The sequence below is a fragment of the Podarcis raffonei genome, chromosome 1, assembly GCF_027172205.1.
Source record: "Podarcis raffonei isolate rPodRaf1 chromosome 1, rPodRaf1.pri, whole genome shotgun sequence".
Taxonomy (NCBI): domain Eukaryota; kingdom Metazoa; phylum Chordata; class Lepidosauria; order Squamata; family Lacertidae; genus Podarcis; species Podarcis raffonei.
In genome coordinates this window covers 2411944-2433072 of record NC_070602.1, presented here as the reverse complement: position 1 = coordinate 2433072, position 21129 = coordinate 2411944, and the positions used below count along the sequence as shown (strand labels likewise).

General features: G+C 49.4%; 1 protein-coding gene across 2 annotated transcripts in view; it reads left to right on the top strand.

Moving 5' to 3' along the window:
- Positions 1-2882: 2882 nt before the first annotated feature.
- MDGA2 (MAM domain containing glycosylphosphatidylinositol anchor 2) overlaps positions 2883-21129 on the top strand; it is a 396877-nt gene continuing 378630 nt past the window's right edge. The window contains exon 1 of one of the 2 annotated variants that reach the window (XM_053382658.1): positions 2883-3112. In XM_053382658.1, the coding sequence (XP_053238633.1) occupies positions 3040-3112 (73 nt within the window). In that variant the 5' untranslated portion in view covers positions 2883-3039. The remainder of the gene's footprint in view (positions 3113-21129) is intronic. The other variant, XM_053382753.1, reaches the window with a different exon arrangement.

The window sequence follows — 21129 nt, the reverse complement described above, 5'->3', positions numbered from 1 at the left end:
AGCACCTCTCCCCATTTGTGATTGCCAGCAACTTGTATTCAGAAACTCTCTCAAATGCTGGAAAGAGTGCACAGGGTCCTGCTGGATCAGGCCAATGGCCCATCATAGCACAGCATCCCATTTCAGCGTTGGCCAATCAAATGCCCATGGGAAGCCAGCGAGTGGGAAATGAGGCCCCTGTCAATTGGTGGGGCCTTTTGCAGGTGTCTTCTGCAACATATAATTGACACAATAATAGTGCATTAGTGGTGGATTAGTACAGGCAGCGACTGTTGTAGGTGCACCCGATATGTGCATGACCGTGCATGTGAGCATCGCACTGAACGTGGAAGTGACCCGAAAATGTCACAAAAAAGTCACAAAAAGGGGCACAGAAAAGTTTTCAGGCTTTTTCAATGGTGTTTCAAATATACTTAATTTCACTTAAAAGCATGGCACATTGGAACGTAACCCCCATGTAAACTGGAAGTTGTCTGTACTGGAGTCCACACCTCACTCTGCTCCATGAATGATCCTGCATTGTCTAGTGATAGCCTTGTACTCAATGAATTTAAGAACATAAGGAGAGACCTGCTAGATCAGCCTCCTCAGTTCTTTCTCTTGATAGCATAGATTCATGAACCCCAAAATTTATGAATTGTCCATTTCTTGAAAGTTTTCAACTTCTTTGTGTAGAGCAGGAGCAATCTGTGGGCCATCTAGATGTTGTTGGATGATGGTTGGCTAAGCTCCCCGGGGCAGATGGGATCTGGAGACCAGCCCCATCTAGAGGGCTACAGGCTAATCATCCCTGGCCAAGGGTCCCAGTTCTAACTTTGGGGGTCATGTCCCAGGCTCAAATCCCAGAATAGCCCATATTTGAAGAAATGAAAATTAAATCATGTGTGGGAAGAACTATAGCTCAGTGGAAGAAGACACACATTGCCTGCAGACCATCTCCATAATTTCAGTGACAGGGCTTCAGATCTTGGAGAACCGGTACTAGCCAGTGGGCTGATTCAACACAAAGCAGCTGTTGATGTTTATCCCAGAAGGGAGATGGGGCCTTGAGAGTAATGCAGGTCACCCTCTTATTCCCCCTCCCAGGTTGACTTTGGGAACTTCTTTCTGTATATATGCATGTCTTCACTTTTGAGAAGCTCCTGGCAGGGGTATGACTTGTGGGTGTCAAATGGCTTCTGAGCCCACCCAAAATCAAGTGGGAGAAAAGACCTGATGCCCAAAAGTGTGATGCAGAGTTCCCCAGCTTGCACATCATGTCCCCTTGCACATCATGTCATCCAGATTGGGGGGGGCGGTTTATGGCTGGTTTTGCTTTGGCTTCCAGGACCAGGGCCAGGAGTCACATATTTAAGAACATAACTATTCTTCACTTATTTATTACCCTCCCATCACCCTAATGTCCCAGGGTGATGGCCCGATGGACCGTCTAATCCAGCACCCTCTTCTCACAGTGGCCAAACAGATGCTCATTGTGGGAAACACAGAAGCAGGACCTGAACACAAGGACTCTCCCCCCTCCTGTGGTCTCCAACAATTGGGATTCAGAAGCGTTATTGCCTCCAGCAGTGGAGGAGAGCATAGCCATCGTATCTAGTAGCCATTGGTAGCCCTCTCCTTCTTGATTTATGGTTTATATTAATGGGCCTAGAATCCTGGAATTGTAGAGTTGGAAGGGACCCCAAGGGTCATCTAGCCCAACCCCCCTGCAATGTAGGAATCTCAGCTAAAGCATCCATGACAGATGGCCACCCAACCTCTGCTTAAAAACCTCCAAGGAAGCAAAGTCCACCTTCTCCCGAGGGAGAGCGTTCCGCTGTCTAACAGCTCTTAGTGTCAGAAAGTTCTTCCTGGCGTTTAGTTAGCCGTGTCCATTAAGAACATAAATTGAGTCTGCTGGATCAGGCCAATGGCCCGTCTAGCCCAGCAATCCGGTTCTCACGATGGCCAACCAGATGATGCCCATAAGCAAGCCCTGAGCGCAAGAGCCTCTCTCTCTTCCTGCAGCCTCCAGCAACGGGCATTCAGAAGAACTGCTGCCTCCAAGTGTGCCATTCTGGCTGGTAGCCATCGAGGGCCGTCTCCTCTGCCAATATCTGTTTGCCTCTTTTAAAGCCTCCAAGTCGGTGGCCGCCGCCGGAGGAGGGGGCATTTCCACGCTTTAGCTATGCGCTGCGTGAAGAAGGACCTCTTTCCACCCCTCTCGACTCTCCCCAGGAGACAGGTCGGCGCGCCCTAGCCAAAGATGTCCAAGCAGACGTGAGCCAGATCCCTGCACCCAGCCGCTTGCCGACGAAGCGTGCGGTGCTGCCCGCAAGCCGGCGAGCTTCCCACAGGCCAGGAGGAGGGAAGGAAGGAGGAGGTGCGCGGAGGCTGGGCAAGCAGGAGGCAGGCAGGCGCGGCGCCTCCCATTCCGCGGCGCTCGCGAGGAGGAGAAGCGAGAGGCGGCGGCACGAGCGGTCCCAGCGGCTGTGGCGGCGGTAGCGGCGGCGGCGGCGGCGCGCGGTTGACGCGGCCGGCTCGGGGCTGCCTTGTCGGCTGGCGGCTCGGAGCACGTAGCGCCCAACGTGACCGCGGCGCGCAAGCCCCGCAGCTGCTGCCAGGCGCGCATCCTGCCTTTCCCAGCCCGGGCCCGCCGCTGCAGGAGGAGGAGGAGGAGGAAAGAGCCAGCAGCCCCGCCGCCCGCAGGCCCGGGAGTGCGCCGGGGGCGCTCCCGCCATGGCTGCGCCCTGTTCCGCCGCCGCCGAGCCGCAGCCGCCGGCCCCGCCGCAGCAGAGTGCGCCGCGCAAGGACGCCGCGATCTAGCCGGGGCTCGGAGCCTCCGCCGCCGCCGCGCGTCGCCTCCTGCCCGGGGGGCGCCTCCTCTCCGCCTCCGCCTCCTGCCGCCGCTGCCTCCCTCTCCATCCTCGTCCTCGCCCTCCTCCATCCTCGGGAGCCGCGAGCGGGCCGTGGCGGAGCGAGCGAGCGGGGCGCGCCTCCTCCTGCTCCCGGTCCCCTCCGCCCGGATATGTGGCTGCCGCTGCTCCCGCCGCCGCCAAGATGGATTTAGCCTACGGGGCCGTGTGGCTGCTCGCCGTGCTGCTGGAGGGCATCTCCGGGCAAGGCGTCTACGGTGAGTGCCGGCCACCGGCTCGCTACTGCTCTCTTTCTCTCTCTCTCCACCGGAGGGGGAAAAAACAGCCCACCTCCCGCGTCGTGGTGACCTTGCAAGCATGGAGACCCTTCTCTTCGCACCCCCGACCTTCCAGGGCTCAAACAGCAGCTCTTTCGCACTCCCCCACCCCCAAATCTCAACCGAACGAGGCTCGAACTCGGGTCTTGGCTCAGGCGACCGGATTGCTGCCCCCACCTCCCCGCCGGTCCGGGAAGCGAGGGAGAGGGGAGGGGGACCTGCTCTGCGCCACCGAGGAACGGTGGAGGGGGCTGGCATCCCAGGGAGAGGGACCGTTTGGAGGGAGCTGACTTTGGGGCGGGGAGGGAGGAACGGGAGATTTGGCGGAGGGTGGTGGGCAAAGGAAGGAAGGAGAGGAGAGGAAGCCCCAGGCTCCCTCCTCTTCTTCCTCCAGCTGCAAATCCAGCCGGTGGCACATCTGGGCACCGGGCAATGCCCGGGAGGACTCGGTCCGTCTCTGACTCGCTCCGTCCACCGCTCCATCCTCCCAGCTCCGGGCTTTCTGGAGCTCCGTGTTGCCTAGGTTGGCCGGGCTCTCCTGGGCGCGTAAATGGCCCCCTCTGTTCTCTTGCTGGCCCCCGCTCCCCTTCTCCACGCAGCTGTCTAAATACCAGCTGCAAAGACCTCGGGAAAGAGAAGGAGGCTCGTTTGCCTCATCCCTCGCCACCTCCCCCCGAAAGATGCGATGCCAGCCACGGTCTGCTTGCACATGGGAGGGGGGAATCTTTCCACCTCTGGGCTCGGTTTGGGAGCCTCCAGGGGGTCTTGCATTGGTGGGCAGGAGGCCCTGGTGATGGGCGCCCGGAGAGGCTGGTGGGTGCAATCCGAGGCTGCAGAGACAGGCAGGCGTGTGCGGAGATGTCAGCAGAGCCCAGAGAGAGTCTTGGAGGCTGAAGAAGACTTCTCTCTCTCTCTCTCTCTCTCTCTCTCTCTCTCTCTCTCTCTCTCTCTCTCTCTCTCTCTCTCCATCCCTCCCTCCCTCCCCCCCCCCCCCGTTTCCTGAACTCCTCTCAGCCCTGCTTCCCGGTGAGCGGAGGTTAGGAGAGGTTTTCACAGGCTGCAAACTTTCCCGCATCTATTTCTGGGGTGGCCTTTCAGATCTCTCTCTTTTTTTGCGGGGGGAAGCTTCCCTGTAGAAGGTTTTTGGTGTGTGTGTGTGTGTGTGCGCCCGCGTGTGCGCGCGTGTTGGAAGGATGCTAAAAATAACCCTCTATTAAATCTCCCCAACCCCCGGTGTTGTGGAGGTGGAAATTAACTCGGGTTGGCAGCCAGGGGGAGATGGAGTTTAACCCTCTGGAAGCAGCCGAGAGCGGGCGGCATCTTCAGCGTGGCACATTTACGCACACACAGCGCTGGCCGGCTCCAATGGCCGCGGTGCCCGGTTTGGAGGAGGAGGAGGAGACGGCGGTGGGCGCCGCTTGTGCCATGCAAATCTCCGGCTGACGTTGGCAGAGCGAGGGGGCGGCGGGGGAGGGAAGATTCATTCACTCCCCAGGCAGGCAGGCAGGCAGCTTGCTTCTCCTTCTCTGCGGCAATTGTGTGTGTATATGTGTGTACAAAAAACCCCTGCTCCTCCCCAGAATCAGCCTCCTCCTGCTGCACCGAAAAGAGACAAGGCTCCATGCCTCTGTATCGAACCCCTTTCTCCCCCTGAAAGTAACTGCTCCCCCCTTTCTTTTTTTGCTTTGGTAGGGGTGGGGGTAGTTTTGCATTTTCCTTCTGAATTTCTCTCATTCATTCCATTTCCCTGGCAACAGCCTTCTGATGTGGGGAATGCCGAACCCAGAGAGAGGCCAAACCTTCCCCGCGTCTCTTCTCTCCAGCTAGTGATGACACACACACACACACACAGAGGGAAGAGATGGATTTCATGCCTCTTTGAAGAGCATCCTCTCTGGAAAGGGGGCTAGTGGGCAGGGCTGGCTCTGGGCCAGAGGGGCAGGCCCATTGGTTTCCCCTGGTGCCTGGATGGCCATTTGGTAACGATGAGTGGTTTCTCTTGGGCCCTGGGAATTTTGCCTCTTGTGTGGTTTTCCCGCGATCAAACCAGGTTCTAGCTGTTCTAGGTGGCCTGTTCCTGGGGAGAAAAAAACCCCAAACAAATTCCTCTCCTCTGGTGTGCTTGATAGTATCCCCCATACACTTCCACCAATTTCCTTCCTAGCCGAACGCCCAAAAAAATATTGCATGCAGAGAATGTGTGTTGCTGAAGTTCTATGCTAGTTTCATAATATTTCCTTTGGGGGGGGGCAAATGCATGAGATTTTCACCCCTGAACAGAGCACTCTAATGGCACTTGGACTTGTGTTTGGTTATATTCAATTTATAATGATCCCCCAACCATCTGTTGATGTCCCTGCCCAATTTTGTGACTCCTGCAGATCTGAGTTTTGATGGCAGGTGGTGTTATTTGGCACCATGGTTGTACATATATATATAGGGGGGAAAAAACCTTCTTTGTGTGAGTGTGCATTACAAAAGGTTCTCCTCGGAGGACAGGATGTTCATTCAATCTAGTGTGTGTGTGTTTCTTTTCTCACAAAGACAGCATGTTATATGTGGGCAGGAAGAAACAGGCCGCCGTCAGTCTTGGTGGCTCTGAAGTGTGGGATTCCTGGAGTCGGGCACACAGCAATGCACGTGATTGACATAACCCTTTCCCGCTGCCGTTTTGCTCAACGCCGGGTGAGCTGTGCTCTGGTGATGAGAGTGCATGGATGTGGCAGCCGACACACAGCTCTCCCCTGGCAAATGGTGTGTGATTCTACTCACACTCCCCATTCAAAACACGGTGGTTGGTTGAGGAATTTCACCTGCAGGTTTTGGGTGCGAGTCTGCATCTAGAGACGGTTGGTAGGACTTAGTCGGCAATACCCCAACCCTTCCGTCAATTCCTGTTGAAAAGGATTCTTTTATATAAAAAATGCAGATAAAGAATTGTCTTGCCCGCCATGCTTTTGAGGTTCCTTTATCTCCTTTTTTTTGGCTATTGCACACAGCTGGAATCTGGTTTTTTTGTGTTTGGTGTGTGCAGACTGCCCTAAGGATTCTTTCTTGTGGGTTTACCTTTGCTTTGGCATTTGTGATGGTCCTGCATCAACCGGTTGGATATTTGCACATCCACCTTTGGCCATCTGGAATCACCTGCCCCAGTGGGGGCTGGGAAATGGAGCCTTTGTGAACCTCGCAGTGCTGTGGATACCCAGGTAGGCTGTTGGGTGGCTTAGCAGGGTGCTCAGATCCAGATCATTTCTGATTTTAAGACGCCCCTTCTGTGGAAGATGGGGCCATCCATGTAGTATTGTCCAAAATGCCTAGTTCAGCAAAAGCAACTCTAGTTGAATTATTTCAATGTTTTGTGCTCACCACCTTCTCCTTGAGCAGCAGAGGCCTCTAGGGGGCAGTCTTTCACAGGGTCAGTTTCCTAATGATGAGACTGTCCTGGAGAGATAACACTTTCTTTTGCTGTACCTGTTTGCTTCAGAAAAAATGCATGCCAAGCTGGAGAGGGAAGGCAAGAGCTGGCTTTTTAAGCAATGACAGTTGTTCCCCCAAAACCAAGGAGTTTCCACAGTTAAAGCTCCTTCTTGAATTGTGTGGGGTGAGGTGGGGGGGACGTCAACACTCCCAGGCATCTCCTGTTTGGTATCTCTGGATTCCTAACCTGTAAACAGCTTCCTATTAAACCTCACCAAAATAGGCAGAACTTGTTCTACAGCTAGTAGCCACCAGCAATCAAGGGCTAGCAACGCTCATCTAAGCAAGCATCTTCTAGCCATTGGCAGTGGTTCTCAAACTATTTTCTCTGGGCTCACACTGATTTTTTAAATTGATATTGATATTGGTATGAATATTGATGCTTTTATTGATATTGATAGATATTGATTATTGGGTGTACTTCTTATACATTGGAGGAACAACTCCCTAGCAGGGCTTGATTTATAGCACAGAACACAGCTACTTTATAATATGATCATGGGACATCCCCAGAAAGTATAAAATAATGCAGCTACATAAGAACAGGAATAATTTCCAAAATATAATTATAAATGAGCATCTTGCGTATGGGCCTCAATGAGAGGGATGAGCTTGCACAATCACTTGATGCTCTTGCATCTTCTGCGTACCCCCAGAAAAAAAGCACTGAAGATATCTATCTCTGTTCTGAAAAAAACTAAAACAAAACTATACAATACTATACTACACTGAAAGGGTTAGATGCTTCTTTGATTGCCCTTGAATCTTCCTGCCACACTTGCCTTCCTCGCCTGCCACACACCCCTCAAGAACCACTGCTTTAAGGTGTCCCTTTTAGCTATTGGCTAAGCAAACACCTTGGGGAAAGGCCATCTCCTTACTCGGGAATTATAATGTATGTATATTTATTTACAATGTCAAAAGCACATGTGTAAACTAGCTGACACACACAAAATCTCAGATATACACCCTGTACGCATTGGGGATTGCAGAGTTTCTGCTGTGGTGTTATTCTGAGAGTTCAGTAAGGCAGCAAGATTTGCTTTTGGGTGTTTTCTCTTTTAAATCAGAACCAGTGAAGGCGGTGAAAGTCCTGTGTGAGTGCCTGGAGGCGGTTGGAGGATGGATGGCGGCTAACAGATTGAGGTTGAATCCTGACAAGACAGAAGTACTGTTCCTAGGGGAGAGGGGGCGGGCAGGTGTGGAGGGTTCCCTGGTCCTGAATGGGGCAACTGTGCCCCTGAAGGACCAGGTGCGCAGCCTGGGAGTCATTTTGGACTCACAGCTGTCCATGGAGGTGCAGGTCAGTTCTGTGTCCAGGGCAGCTGTCTACCAGCTCCATCTGGTACGCAGGATGAGACCCTATCTGCCTGCAGACTGTCTCGCCAGAGTGGTACATGCTCTAGTTATCTCTCGCTTGGACTACTGCAATGCACTCTATGTGGGGCTACCTTTGAAGGTGGCCCGGAAACTACAACTAATCCAGAATGCGGCAGCTAGACTGGTGACTGGGGACAGCCGCCAAGACCACATAACACCAGTCCTGAAAGACCTGCATTGGCTCCCAGTACATTTCCGAGCACAATTCAAAGTGTTGGTGCTGACCTTGAAAGCCCTAAATGGCCTCAGTCTAGTATACCTGAAGGAGCGTCTCCACCTCCATTGTTCCGCCCGGACACTGAGGTCCAGCTCCAAGGGCCTTCTGGCAGTTCCCTCATTGCGAGAAGTGAGGCTACAGGGAACCAGGCAGAGGGCCTTCTCGGTAGTGGCACCCGCCCTGTGGAACGCCCTCCCACCAGATGTCAAAGAGAAAAACAACTACCAAACTTTTAGAAGACATCTGATGGCAGCCCTGTTTAGGGAAGCTTTTAATGTTTAATAGACTATTGTATTTTAATATTCTGTTGGAAGCTCCCCAGAGTGGCTGGGGAAACCCAGCCAGATGGGTGCGGTATAAGTAATAAATTATTAGTATTTTTCCCATTGCCATGACTAGGCTGGCATCATCTGCCACTAACCAACAGCAGATGTACACTGGAAAGTTTGCCTGTGCACAGAGAGTATATTCAGCAGGTCCTGTTTGCAGGTATCCCACAACCATCTCATTGGTCACTGTGAGAACAGGATGTTGGGTTGCAGGAGCCAATGGCTTGATATATCAGGGTCTCCTTTTGTTCTTATGGCCACACTCTTATGGCCTTTGGAAACAAGGGTCAACAATTCAAACGGAGGGCATTCAGCAGCTTTGAGAATGCCCTTCTCTTGCTTCCTCTAAAACAGCTTTTCCAGCGTGTTGCTCTCCAGTTGCTTTGAAGCGTTGGCTGAGCCTGATGGAAGTTGCAGTCCAAATCATTTGGAGAGGAACTACTTGGGGAAGGCTGATCTCCCAGTTTTCATTGCTTATCTGCATTGCCAGAGAGCCTTTAAATCTCAGCAAAACGTGTCTGATGGATTTATTATTATTATTAAAAAAATAACAGTTACTGGTAATAATCTAAAATCTTGACACAAGTATGAATATTATGATTAATATTTTGCCAGGGCTAAGAAGGCTCAATCAAGGATTTTGCTCTGCAAATAGGTAGAAGAAAGGTAATTAATTTCCGTCTCAGAGATGCTTCAGTTCAGTGGGTTCAGAAGCTAGCGGCAATTTTTAAAATATATAATCAATCTCCTGCAGCCCTGGACAGAGTTCACAGAGACCCAGTGCAATTGTCCAGTTTTACAGGGATTCACCTGGACCTTTAAAGCATTATGTTCCCTTTCTTGTGGAACTCAAAATATCATGCAGAGAGTTCCCAGGGTGGTCTCCCGTTCCACCATTGGCCAGACCAAGCCCTGCTTATCTTTGACGACTGAGTAAGAGGTAACATTATAGAAGTTTGTAAAAATTATTCATGGCATGGAGAGAGTAGAGAGAAGAAAGTTTTCCTCCCACCGTCACAACACTAGAAGTTGTTGACATCAAATGAAGTTGAATATTGGAAGATCCTGGATGCATAAATGGAAGTACGTCTCTATTCAGCGCAGAGTTAGAGTATGAAACTCCCCTCCACCAACCTAGATGGCCAAATTCATGGAGGAAAAATCCATTGATGGTTACTAGCCATGATGACTATACTCTGCCTCTATGGTCAGAGGCAGCAATGCTTCTGAACACCTGTTGCTGGAAACCAGAGGAAAGGAGAATGTTCTTGTGCTTGAGTCCTGCTTGCTGGTTTCTCACAAGCATCTGGTTGGCCCCTGTGAGACCAGAATGCTGAACTAGAGGGATTTGGGGCCGACCTTAGACAAAGATTGTTAAGAATAAGTGTTGATGTATAAAGATTGAGGTTTTTAAGCTAAAATGGGTTAATTAAATTGATGGGGCGAATTTAGGAAAAGTATTTTAAGAATAAGTTTTGAAATATAAAGATTAAGGTTTATAAGTTAAAATTGGTTAATTAAAATGAATCAGAGAAAACAAGGTAAAGTGTGGGGACAAAAACTTGCTGAGCTAAAAATTGGAATTGGAATACAAGAAGGGCAGGTGTGGGGAAGTCAAGGAATTTGGGTATGGAAAGCTAGTAATGTAAACTTTTTCAACTGTTGCTTTTTCTTCTTTTTCTTCTCTCTTTTTTCTTTTTTGTCTTTCTTTTTTATTTTTTGAAAATTTCAATAAATATATATTTTTTTAAAAAAACAGAATGCTGAACTAGATCCACCAGGCTCCTCTTATGCTCCACTCATGTGCAGGCTGTTCCAGGAATCTTTTCTTTGTTTAAATTTAGCTACAGAAGAAAGAATTGCGGAACGCTCCCTGAACCAGCCGTCTGCAACCTGATATCCTCCAGAGGTTTGGGACTGCATCTCACAACCATCCCAGCCTACCTGGTTGTATCATGCTGGGGCTGGTGGAAATTGCACTCAGCAGCATCTTAAGGGCAAGATGGTTGGGAGAGAGACGTGCAGCCTTGGGTACTTCAGGACCTTGGAGAGTCCTTGTGGCCTCTCCCAACAGCCTCTGAAGGCTTCTTTGCCATTCTGCAGAACTGGTACGGGCAGACAGACTTGGTTGGGGAGCTGATTGAGACTCCTCGTCCAAAGAGGTGCCACTTCCAGGGTCAGAGCTGGACTCCTCCCTGGGGAGTTTCCCCTCTAGACAGACTGTAGGACCCACCACATTTCTATGACTGTATGTTGTTTCAAACTATTCTTGACATTGTGTTTTAATTGTTGTAACCTGCCATGGGACCTTAGGATGAAAGGCCTAAGAGCTGAACCTGACAGTTGTCCCTATTGAAATTCATTTTGTTGGCTTGTGGCCTGTTCTCCAATCTGATAAGGTCCAATCTGGCCTCAGTCCAGTATACCTGAAGGAGCTTCTCTCCCCCATCGTTCAGCCCTCACACTGAGGTCCAGTGCCGAGGGCCTTCTGCTGGTTCCCTCACTGCGAGAAGCCAAGTTACAGGGAACCAGGCAGAGGGCCTTCTCAGTAGTGGCACCCGTCCTGTGGAACGCCCACCCACCAGATGTCAAAGAGAAGAACAACTACCAGACTTTTAGAAGACATCTGCAGGCAGCCCTGTTTAGGGAAACTTTTAATGTTTAACAGACCACTGTATTTTAATACTTTATTGGAAGCCTCCCTGAGTGGCTGGGGAAACCCAGCCAGATGGGCGGGGGTATAAATAATAAATTATTATTATTATTTTGAATTCTGATTCTGTCTTCTGCTGCATTAGCTACCCCTCCCAGTCTGGCATCATCTGCAAATTGGATGAACGCCCCCTCAATTCCTTCATACAAGTCATTCATAAAGTCTTTGAACAACAACAGGCCCAGGACAGAACCTTGTGGCACCCCACTTGGCACTTTTTTCCAGGATGACAGGAACCATTAATGAGTCATCTTTGGTTTCAGTCTGCCAACCAGCTACTAATCCACCTAACAGTTACCTCGTTCAACCCATATTTTACCATCTTCCTTGCAAGAATATCATGAGGGACTTTGTCAAAAGCCTTACTGAAATCAAGATACGCTATGTCCAGAGCATTCCCCTCATCCACCAAGTTCCATCAAACTTAATTCCATCAAAAAAAAGAAATGAGGTTTGTTTGACGTGACTTATTTTTGAGAAACCTGTGTTGGGTCTTAGTAATCACAGATCACAGATGATATATGCTGTTGGAAGATCCAAGATAATTTTTTCTACCTGTCTCTCAAGAGTCTGCTTTCATAAACTGATTGACAATAGATTCAGGATGGAAACTTACTTCATTACTTAATGCATGAGTCAATGTCTTGCTGCCTGTTAGTCATGAGGGCTACATTTATTTGCTATAGACCTAGACTGTCATTTATCCATCAGGGTCACAGGGTGGTGTGCAATGTGCCTGTTGAGACAGCAGTGAACAATGGAGCCTCCAGGCTCAGGGGTAGCCTACCATGGAATACTAGTTGCTGGAGACTGGGGTTGTCTTGTGACTCTGTTTGTGGTTGCGTTGGCTGGCTGCTATGTGAAACAGGATTGTGACCCTGATTGACCCACCTAGAGGGCATGCCTGACGCTTAGGACATAAGAAGCAGGGTTAGCCCCTTGCAAGTGCTGTAGGAGTAGCAGAGGTCTGCATTCAATGAGCTTCTCCTACTGCCTTGCAGTGTTGCTATGAATGCTGGGGCAGCTGTGCTGTTTGCTCGTTGAATTGGGCAATTGGGAAGACAATGTTGTCTTGGAGTTGTGCAAGGTTGCTAGGGTAGTTCTTGTGGGTTTTCCACAGACATCTGGCTGTCCACTGTGAGAACAGGTTGCTGGACCAGATGGGTCATTGGTCTGATCCAGCAGCCTCGTATTATTGTCTTATGCTCTTATGAAATATGTGAAACCACAGCCAGTTTGTAGTAGACTCTGTCGGCCGCCGTCAGTAGCCAGATCAAGGATGGTTCCTTGCCCGCTTTATGGTGATCTTAGATTTCTCCCTCTCCTTGTTCCCCCTTCTGTGGGCTCAGAGTCGGTTTCAACACAATCCCAATTTCATTTCCTTGATCTGCTGGAAGCGGGCACATCTCTGTGTGATACCATGTATTTCTGGTGATTGTGGGAAGCTGATAGCATTTTTCAAAGCTCCTGGAAAGGTTGAACAAAAGGTCCTGTTAGCCTCTTTGTTTAGCATACTGACTTTATTTTCTTGGGGGGAGAGAACCCAACCTTAGAATTACCTCTTTGTCAATCCCGGCAGGAGTGGTTTTTAACTCTCCATATGCAAATTAAATGGAGAACAAACACGAGTCTAATGTTGCTTAATAATAAGAGAAGCTCAGCTTTTCCCTTTCCATGCTTTTATTCAAGAGGGGTGTCATGGGGCAATCATTTAAGTAAAACGAAAGGGAAGAGCACAGCATGGCTGCAAGGAGCCATTGTTACAGCAAGGAGGATAAAAAATGTGAGATCATTAACATAAGAAATATCAAGGAGATTGAGCTTGCAAAAGGACAATTCTCCCTTTTTTCTCGAAGGAGGAGGAAGAATAGCAAAAGTTCGCTCTTCAAGTCAAGTTCTGGAAAGCTGTAAGAGTTTCCTGAGATTCTCAGAAGACTCAGAAGTCAAATTCTAGCTCTGCTGGAGTCTACTGAATTATAGAAGTCTAGTGTCCAGATCAAGGCAAGCCATAGTATTGCTCATTTCTGTCTTGATCCGACTCCACCTGGAGTGGTGTCCACCAGTTCTGGACACCAAAACTTAAGGAGGATACGGACAAGCTGGAAGGTGTGCAGAGGAGGGTGACCAATATGATCAAGGGTCCTGAAACCAAGCCTTATGAGGAACAGTCGAAGGATTTGAGTATATTTAGGCTGCGTAGGTGAGGCCGAGAAGCAGAGACTGGGCCCAAAGGTCACCCAGTGAACTTCATAGATGAGTGGGGAATTTGAACCCTGGCATCCCAGGTCTTCGCCCAACACTCTCTAACCACTGCACGACACTGCCTCTTCCCATAATATTGTTATAGGGGAAATTCTTGTTTGGCTTTGGCTGCCCAACTCCCCAAGAGTCCCCTAAGTCCATGATTGGTCAGAGAAGAAAGGATGGAAGCAGGGTCCAGTGGGAAGCAAGGCAGATCTTTATTTTTCTGTTACCACAGTGTCCCCCAGCCCTCCTTGTAAGAGCCAGTGTGGTGTAGTGGTTAAGAGCGGTAGTCTCCTAATCTGGGGAACCGGGTTCGCGTCTCCGCTCCTCCACATGCAGCTGCTGGGTGACCTTGGGCCAGTCACACTTCTGTGAAGTCTCTCAGCCCCACTCACCTCACAGAGTGTTTGTTGTGGGGGAGGAAGGGAAAGGAGAATGTTAGCCACTTTGAGACTCCTGAAGGGGAGTGAAAGGCGGGATGTCAAATCTAAACTCCTCCTCCTCCTCCTCCTCTTCTTCTTCTTCTTCTTCTTCTAAACAGGTGAGAGACCCAGGACAAAGAGAGACACCTCTTTTTGAAGGTTAGCATTTTTAGCATGGAGAAGACAGACATCCCCTTTACAAACCAGAAATACATCAGACATAAGGTGGGGTCACAGTGGATCAGGCAGGTCAAGGTGTGATATTCCTGAAGATTAACAGAGTTTACACAAACCATCAATACTGGGAAGAGGAAGAGGAGGATCATTGATATGACAATCAGAAAGCCCAGCTGGACCTGGTGATCCCTCTATGCAGAGCATCTGGGCCATGGGTTGGCAAACTAAGGTCCATGGGCTGGATCAGGCCCAATTGCCTTCTAAATCTGGCCTGCGGATGGTCTGGGAATTGCCACATTGAATCTGGTGCCACGGAAGCGAGTCCCCACGCTGTGCCATGCTGGTTTAGCGCAGTGCGTGTGCGGGCGGCTCAGTTCGGCTCATGGGCTGGTCAAATGACCTCCGTGGGCTGCTTCTGGCCCATGGGCCTTAGATTGCTGACCCCTGGTCTATGTGCTCTCAGGCAAGGGGAATTATGAAGGGCTCCAACAATGCAAAGAGGCCCACATGGCCAACAAGTTTCAAAAGCAAGAATTATGCATTTATTCTATATTTGAGACCTCAGAATTTTCATAACAATATATACTTCTCCCAGATGACAGGTTCAGGAAAACATCCCCTGGTTCTTTTCAATTGATTGTTTCCTTACAAACCACATCATAAAATCTGGGAGTTGAGCGATCTGGCTGGGCGCTGCCTCCCAAACGGTTGTTGTTCTCTTTATTAACATACTGCTGTGTTTGATATCATAGTAATGGCATGTTTGTTGTTTATTAATGTGGTTGTGATTATTCTGGTCCACTTTTAGCTCAGCATTTGTTGCTGGAAAAGCAGAATACAAATATTAAATCAAATCACGGACGTTCAGGAGCAGCATAATAAATTGGTTCCAGGCAGAAAAAAAGACCTCCAGTGCTCTTGTCCCATGTGCCACAGAGGCTGAGCTCTGTATTTATAGCTCGTGTAATTCCAGAAAACTAGAGTGCTGATGGTACACTAAAGCCTACATAAAATAGCCAATAAAATCAAGGAAGCAAACGGATCCTCACCGCATTGCTTATATTTCTCCCTCCTCACCACAATGTCTGAAAAAGGTTTTGTCTTTGGGGTAAACAAATTAACAATCAATCAATCAATATGGATAAGGGGCTCTTGCCTTACCCCATCCATGGCCTTTCAGAGAAGGCACTCTCTGGTTTCCTTTAAAAATAAAAATGTTGCTAGGGGACATTAACTTTTTTTTAGGCCTTTGGACACATTTGGATTTTTGTGTGAGTGCCAGGCATGTCACCCATCTTGGTCAGCCATGAGAGAAGGAAAGCAAGAATGAAAACACACACACACACACACACACACACACTTCTCTCTTTTTAAAATGGTTGCATTCAATTCCACCTTTTCTCCAAAGGGCTCAAGGCTGATGTACACGCTTCTCTGCTGCTTTATATTTTATCCCCACAACAATTCGGTGATGTCGGTTATGTTGAGAGACAGTGACTGTCTTAAGGAGAGACAGTAGTGGGCTTCATAGCTGAGTAGGGTTTGCACCGTGGTCTCCCTGGTCCCAGGTAACAGCTGTATCCCTACCAGGTCCTTTCTGAGATTTTCTGTGAAAGTTTCTTAGAAGTCAAAAGCTGAGCTTGCTGCTTGGTGTTATAAGAAAAAAACTGCTCCTTTTCCCTTATGGGGTACCCAAGAGCCCATATAGAGTCCTTACATAGGTTCTCTATCGGTAGGAGAAAACAACAGAGGCCAACCAGAGAATATTGAGAAGCAAAGCAGCTAGTAAGCCTGATCTTTATTAAACTGTTGCAACAGGGTCCTCACTCACCACACACAGGAGGGAGGAGGAACCCAGAACAATGGTGTGCAAGATCTTATATAGACTTTTGAAGTTGCCCACCCTGTAGCCCAAGACCACTCCACAAATACCATACATGCATCACAGAAAGAGATGGTCCCCAGCAGAAATTTGAGTGTGTTGCTTCTCTCCTGTCTGCCAGGATACCTGATCATGCCTTATCTGATTGCCTTTTCTGGGTAGCCTGGCCATTCCTTGGAGATGGTAAATAGTTCCTGAAACTCTTACGCATGTTGATAGTGTGCTCGGCTTAACAGATACTTGCCAGACGGTATTTGCAGGAAAGGGTAAGCCCCTACAGTCCAAAGACAATTGGAAAGCTTTCCCCATTTCCTTCCTCCTTGCAGAGAAATATTTGAGGTCAGTTTGGGAGAGTCAAAATGGCTTCAGGATTGTTCTCCCACTATTTCAGACATGTGGCTTATATACTTACATATGTGTTTGCCTTGTAAATTTATGAACATACGCTTTATATATATGAGACCTTAGAATTCCTATAACAGTGGAAATCCCAGTGTATTGGCCAACCACTGGCTAGCAGAAATAAACTTTGCATGACCCAAGCTCCTATGTCCCAACAGAGCCGACTGCAAGAGCTGAACTGTTCTGCAAATCAGTTCCAATAAATCTCAGTGCACTTGGTCAAAAGTAGAAAGACTTTGGTACCCAGTCTTCCCATTTCTGAGGGAGGTGGCAGAGAGACGAGTCACAGTGTAAACTCCTGGAGATAAGTTGAGGAACCTCTGGCCATCCATATATTATTGGACTTTGTCTTGCGCTGAGCTGTACTCTAGATGTTTCTGGCTTAGTGCTTTCTACACCAGACCGAAGGGCACATTTTGAGAAACTACCGTGGGAGCCAACCGCAAAATGGCCGCTGTGTTGTGTGTGGCACAAAATGGCCGCCACACCGCTCTCCTGTTCTTCACAGAAGGGAGGGCGGGTGTCCAATCCTGGCATCCAATGAAATTCAGGCATGTACCTAATCCAGTGCAAAGAGAAAGAACAAACAGCAGCTTGAATGTTGAATAAGATTTTTAGTGGGGTATTTAATGGGCATCAGTACTGGTGGGCACACTGCATACCCTGAAAGTGTCATGGGAAAACCGGGACATCCTGTGTGTGTTTTTTGCGAGAGAATGGTGGCCCTTCTAGGACAGCGCTCTCTCGTGCGATTTTGAAGTGCGGCGCAAATTCACACGAGGGCACAGTGTCCAAAATGGGCACCGTTCTCTTGCGGGGGGAAATGGGAAGATGGCAACTGGCAAGATTGTGCCCCATATTTTGCCACTGAGGCATTGGAGGGCATGGCACTTTTAAAGTCACCATGTTGGGGACCTTTGGTCTACCCAGACTAATAGTGGCTCTCCAAGGACTCTGGTGGAAGCCTTTGCCATCCAACTTGGAGATCCTGGGAATAAAAAACTGGGACCTTTGGCATGCAAACTATGAGCTCTTATACACAGAGGCATTTCTTGTGCCCTTGGCAAAAAGCTGTATTGGCATCCCCAGCAATGAGCTACATCAGCCCTTGCCCACCCCCTAGGGAAAAAAAATCAGTTTACTGCACACTTTAATGCTGTGGTGCAAGAAGGACAGGGAGTTTCTGCCCCTTTTGATCTTGCGGCGACAAATGCCACACAATCCATAGAGTGATAGGTGATTTTTGTGCCCCTGGCGGGAACTGGTTTCATCTCTGCTAACAGGAAGGCCCCAGCCCTTCTGCCTCCCTTTAGCACCAAACAGCATGACCAGTCATTGGGGATGATGGGCGTTGTAGTTCCCCTCTATTGCCACAGCTAGTGGGAGAAATTCTGTGCCAATGGAAAGGTATCTGTTCAATTTGCTTTTTTTAAAAAATAATAATGGTTGGTGCTTCTTCATCTAGAAAAGGTCTGTTTCTTGAGCAGGCTGTAGTCAAAGTCGGCTTTTGCTGGCCAAGTCGCTCCTTTCATTTCTCACGTTTTGCCGCCAAGCGGGGCGAGAGGGGAGATGAATGGGGGCTGGCTCGGTGGTTCTTGATGGATGGATGTCATCGGAGCTGGCTCACGTTTGCCTAACGCTTTGTGTTTGGTCTGATGCGTTAAGGAGAGTGAAAAGGAGGGTGGGATTTGCTGTGGGTGGGAAGGAGAACATCGAAAAAGGAGGTCTGGCGAAACCTCTCCCTCCCAAAACACAGCTTTTGAAATGCACCTTCCTCATTAGAAAGCCTAATAAAAACAGGGGGCGCAGTTCATTATTCCTTGTTATTTCCCCCCAAGCTGGTGATGATTGTCCTCGTGAGCCTGTCTTTTTTTGGGGGGGTGCTGCTGCTGCTGCTGGTGGTGGTCTGTGGCTGTTTGGGAGCGCTGTTTTGAATGTGGTTATTGTATCATATGGGTTTAACCCTGTACAATTCTGGATATTGTGCGATAGGAACCAAAGCGGTTTCAGCAGAGAACAGGGACCTCATTATGCTGGGGCTGCAGTGCCATGCATTTCTAAATAGCATGCTGCGCTCTCTCCCAGCACAGCCAAGGGACTCCAGCAAAAATTTAGAGAAACAACCAATCTTTCATCGGGTTTTAACTCTTACGTCGGCCTGCTTGGGTGGGTGCGGGGGCAGAGAGATTTGTATGGCTGATCCAAAGACCTTCTGCAGAGATGCACAGCTCATTACAGAAGGCTGATTGATCTGGTTTCTAGTGGATCATAGAATCACAGGATTGTAGAATTGGAAGGGACCCTCAGGGGTCATCCATACCAACCCTCTACGTTGCAGGATCACCACTGAAGAATCCCGGACAGATTGCCCTGATTAAAAACCTCCAGTGATGATGATGATGATGACTTTCTGAGGATGTCCTTTCCAACTCTTGCCATTAGAAAGTTCTTCCTAATGTTGAGTCGGAATCTCCTTTCTTGTAACTTGGATCCATTGGTTCAGGTCCTCCTCTCTGCAGCAGCAGCAGCAGCAGAAAACAAGCTTGTTCCCTCTTCCATGTGACAGCCCTTCAGATATTTGAAGATGGCTCTCATGCCATCTCTGTGTCCTTTCCCGCAGGCTAAACATACCCAGCTCCCCTAAATTGCTATCAAACTTGATAGCTGTCAGATGCTGGTCGTGGTTGCTCGTGAGTAACCAGGCAGGACTCCGACCTGTCTTTTACAGGTTTTATTGTGCCAACTATTTACAGTGAAGATCTACCAAGTTAATGTCCGTCTCAGTCACTTGCAGAATCCGGGAGTGGCCCCTTCTGGCTTCTCCCCCAATGTAAGAACTTCGGCACCCCAGCCTGGCCAGGTGAGGCGCTGGGGTTCTCAGCAGCATCCTCCAGCCCTTTCCTCGCCTGGCTGGCCCCTTCCCTCTCTTCCCCACTGGAGGTGAGGCTTTTCCCACCACTGGAAGAGAAACTGCTCCTCAGGAGTTTTGGGGGCTCTCTGTATTCCAACGGCCACCTGCCTCCCTCCCCTATTCCAATGGCAGTCCCCTGATAATAGCTTTCTTTAAAAGCAAGACTTTCCATTGATTGATTGATTGATTGATTGATTGATTCTACCCTACCTTTTCCTCCCAGAAGCTCAAGATGGGGCACATGGCCTAATCCTATACAAATCTAATCATAGGAGCCAAGTCTTAGGGGCCAAGGGGTCTTTGTCCCCCTCCAATAAAATATTTGAAGGGGTCAGTCCGCCCCCGCAAAGGCGATGGGCATTGCCATTCAAATGGTGTGCGTGCACTGCGCCATGCGATTGATTATGCGGGGGGGGGGCTTACCTGCCCCCATTTTTGATTCAAGTTGGCACCCCTGAATCTAATAAATGGATAGATACAGTGCTTTTTTCTGGGGATACGCATGCCCCTAAACATTTTGTGAATCTTAGGTTGGCTTCGCTGAGGGGTAGTATTTCAATATGAGTAGGAAAATGAGAGCGCCCCTAAACATTTTTTAAAAAAAGATAGATTAATAAATGAATAAATATCCAGCAAGTGTTTCTTATGGTCTCATGTTTTTATGTCTCCCATTCAAAAACCACATGGAGTAGCATGAATCACCACACAATTTGCAAGAGAAGTAATGAGAGACTTTTGTATGTGTGGTGGTGGTGTGTGTGTGTGTGTTTGGCTGTGTTTTCATCTTGCAACAGTGAAAATTCTTGGACCTGCTGACTCCTTGGGACCCTTATCCCAAATGAGAGAGGAATCAATACATAGTTATCACTTTGGAGAGAGTATTTATGGCATCTTTAATGTGCGGCAGTTTTCTGGTCCCTTTACGGGGTCTTTGCAGGAGGAGAGCAGCAAAACGGAGGGGCAGGAACACAGACTCGGTGTGGTGGTCCCGGGGGGTTACCATGCAGCAAGGTCTGAGTCCAGTCTGAGGTCGAGTGTGTGGTATGGAGGCTGTCTGTCAAGGCTGAAGCTGGGTCCAAGGCAAGGAGTCGGGTGAGGTCAGGAACTGTGGCAGAAGAGCAGGACAGGGTGCTGGCAGGAACAGGTTACCAACATAGTTGCTCCTGCAACTTGGGACTGGGGCTGGCTGGCTTTTATCTGCCCTGAGGCATAGGGCAGCCCCGGTCCACAGGTGACTCACCTCTCCTGGCCTGGAGGCAAGCACTCCTCCTGCAGGAACTGAGTTCAATCCGCCTCTCTGCCCTGAGCCTCTGCAGCTCAGGAGAAGCTGGAGGGTTACCGGGCCCAGAGGCAACCTCACCTTCCCCTGACGGAGCTGGGAGTGGAGCACCTGCAGGCAATGGGTCCTCCAGCACCTCAGGGGCCAGAGCAAACTCAGCTGGTGCCTGCACCTGAGGATCTAGCACAGGTGAGGACCCTTCAGGCTCAAGCTCAAGCCCCGGCTCAGCAGGTCCTGGAGGCGGGGACTCCTGTGCAGGCTGGGATTCCTCAGGTTCAGCCTCTGAATCCAATTCCCAGACCATCACACTCGGCTAGCCTCGCAGCTCAGTGGGTAGAGCACCTGCTTTGGACACCGAAGATCTCAGCTTCAGTCTCTGGACGGGGCTGGGAAAGCTCCACCGTCTGAAATTCTGGGGAGCCACTGCCAATCCGTACTAGATGCACTGATTCAGTATCAGGCAGGTGCCTACGTTTCCGCTGTGTGCATCACACCCGACGTCCTCTTGATGGAGCAAGTGCTGT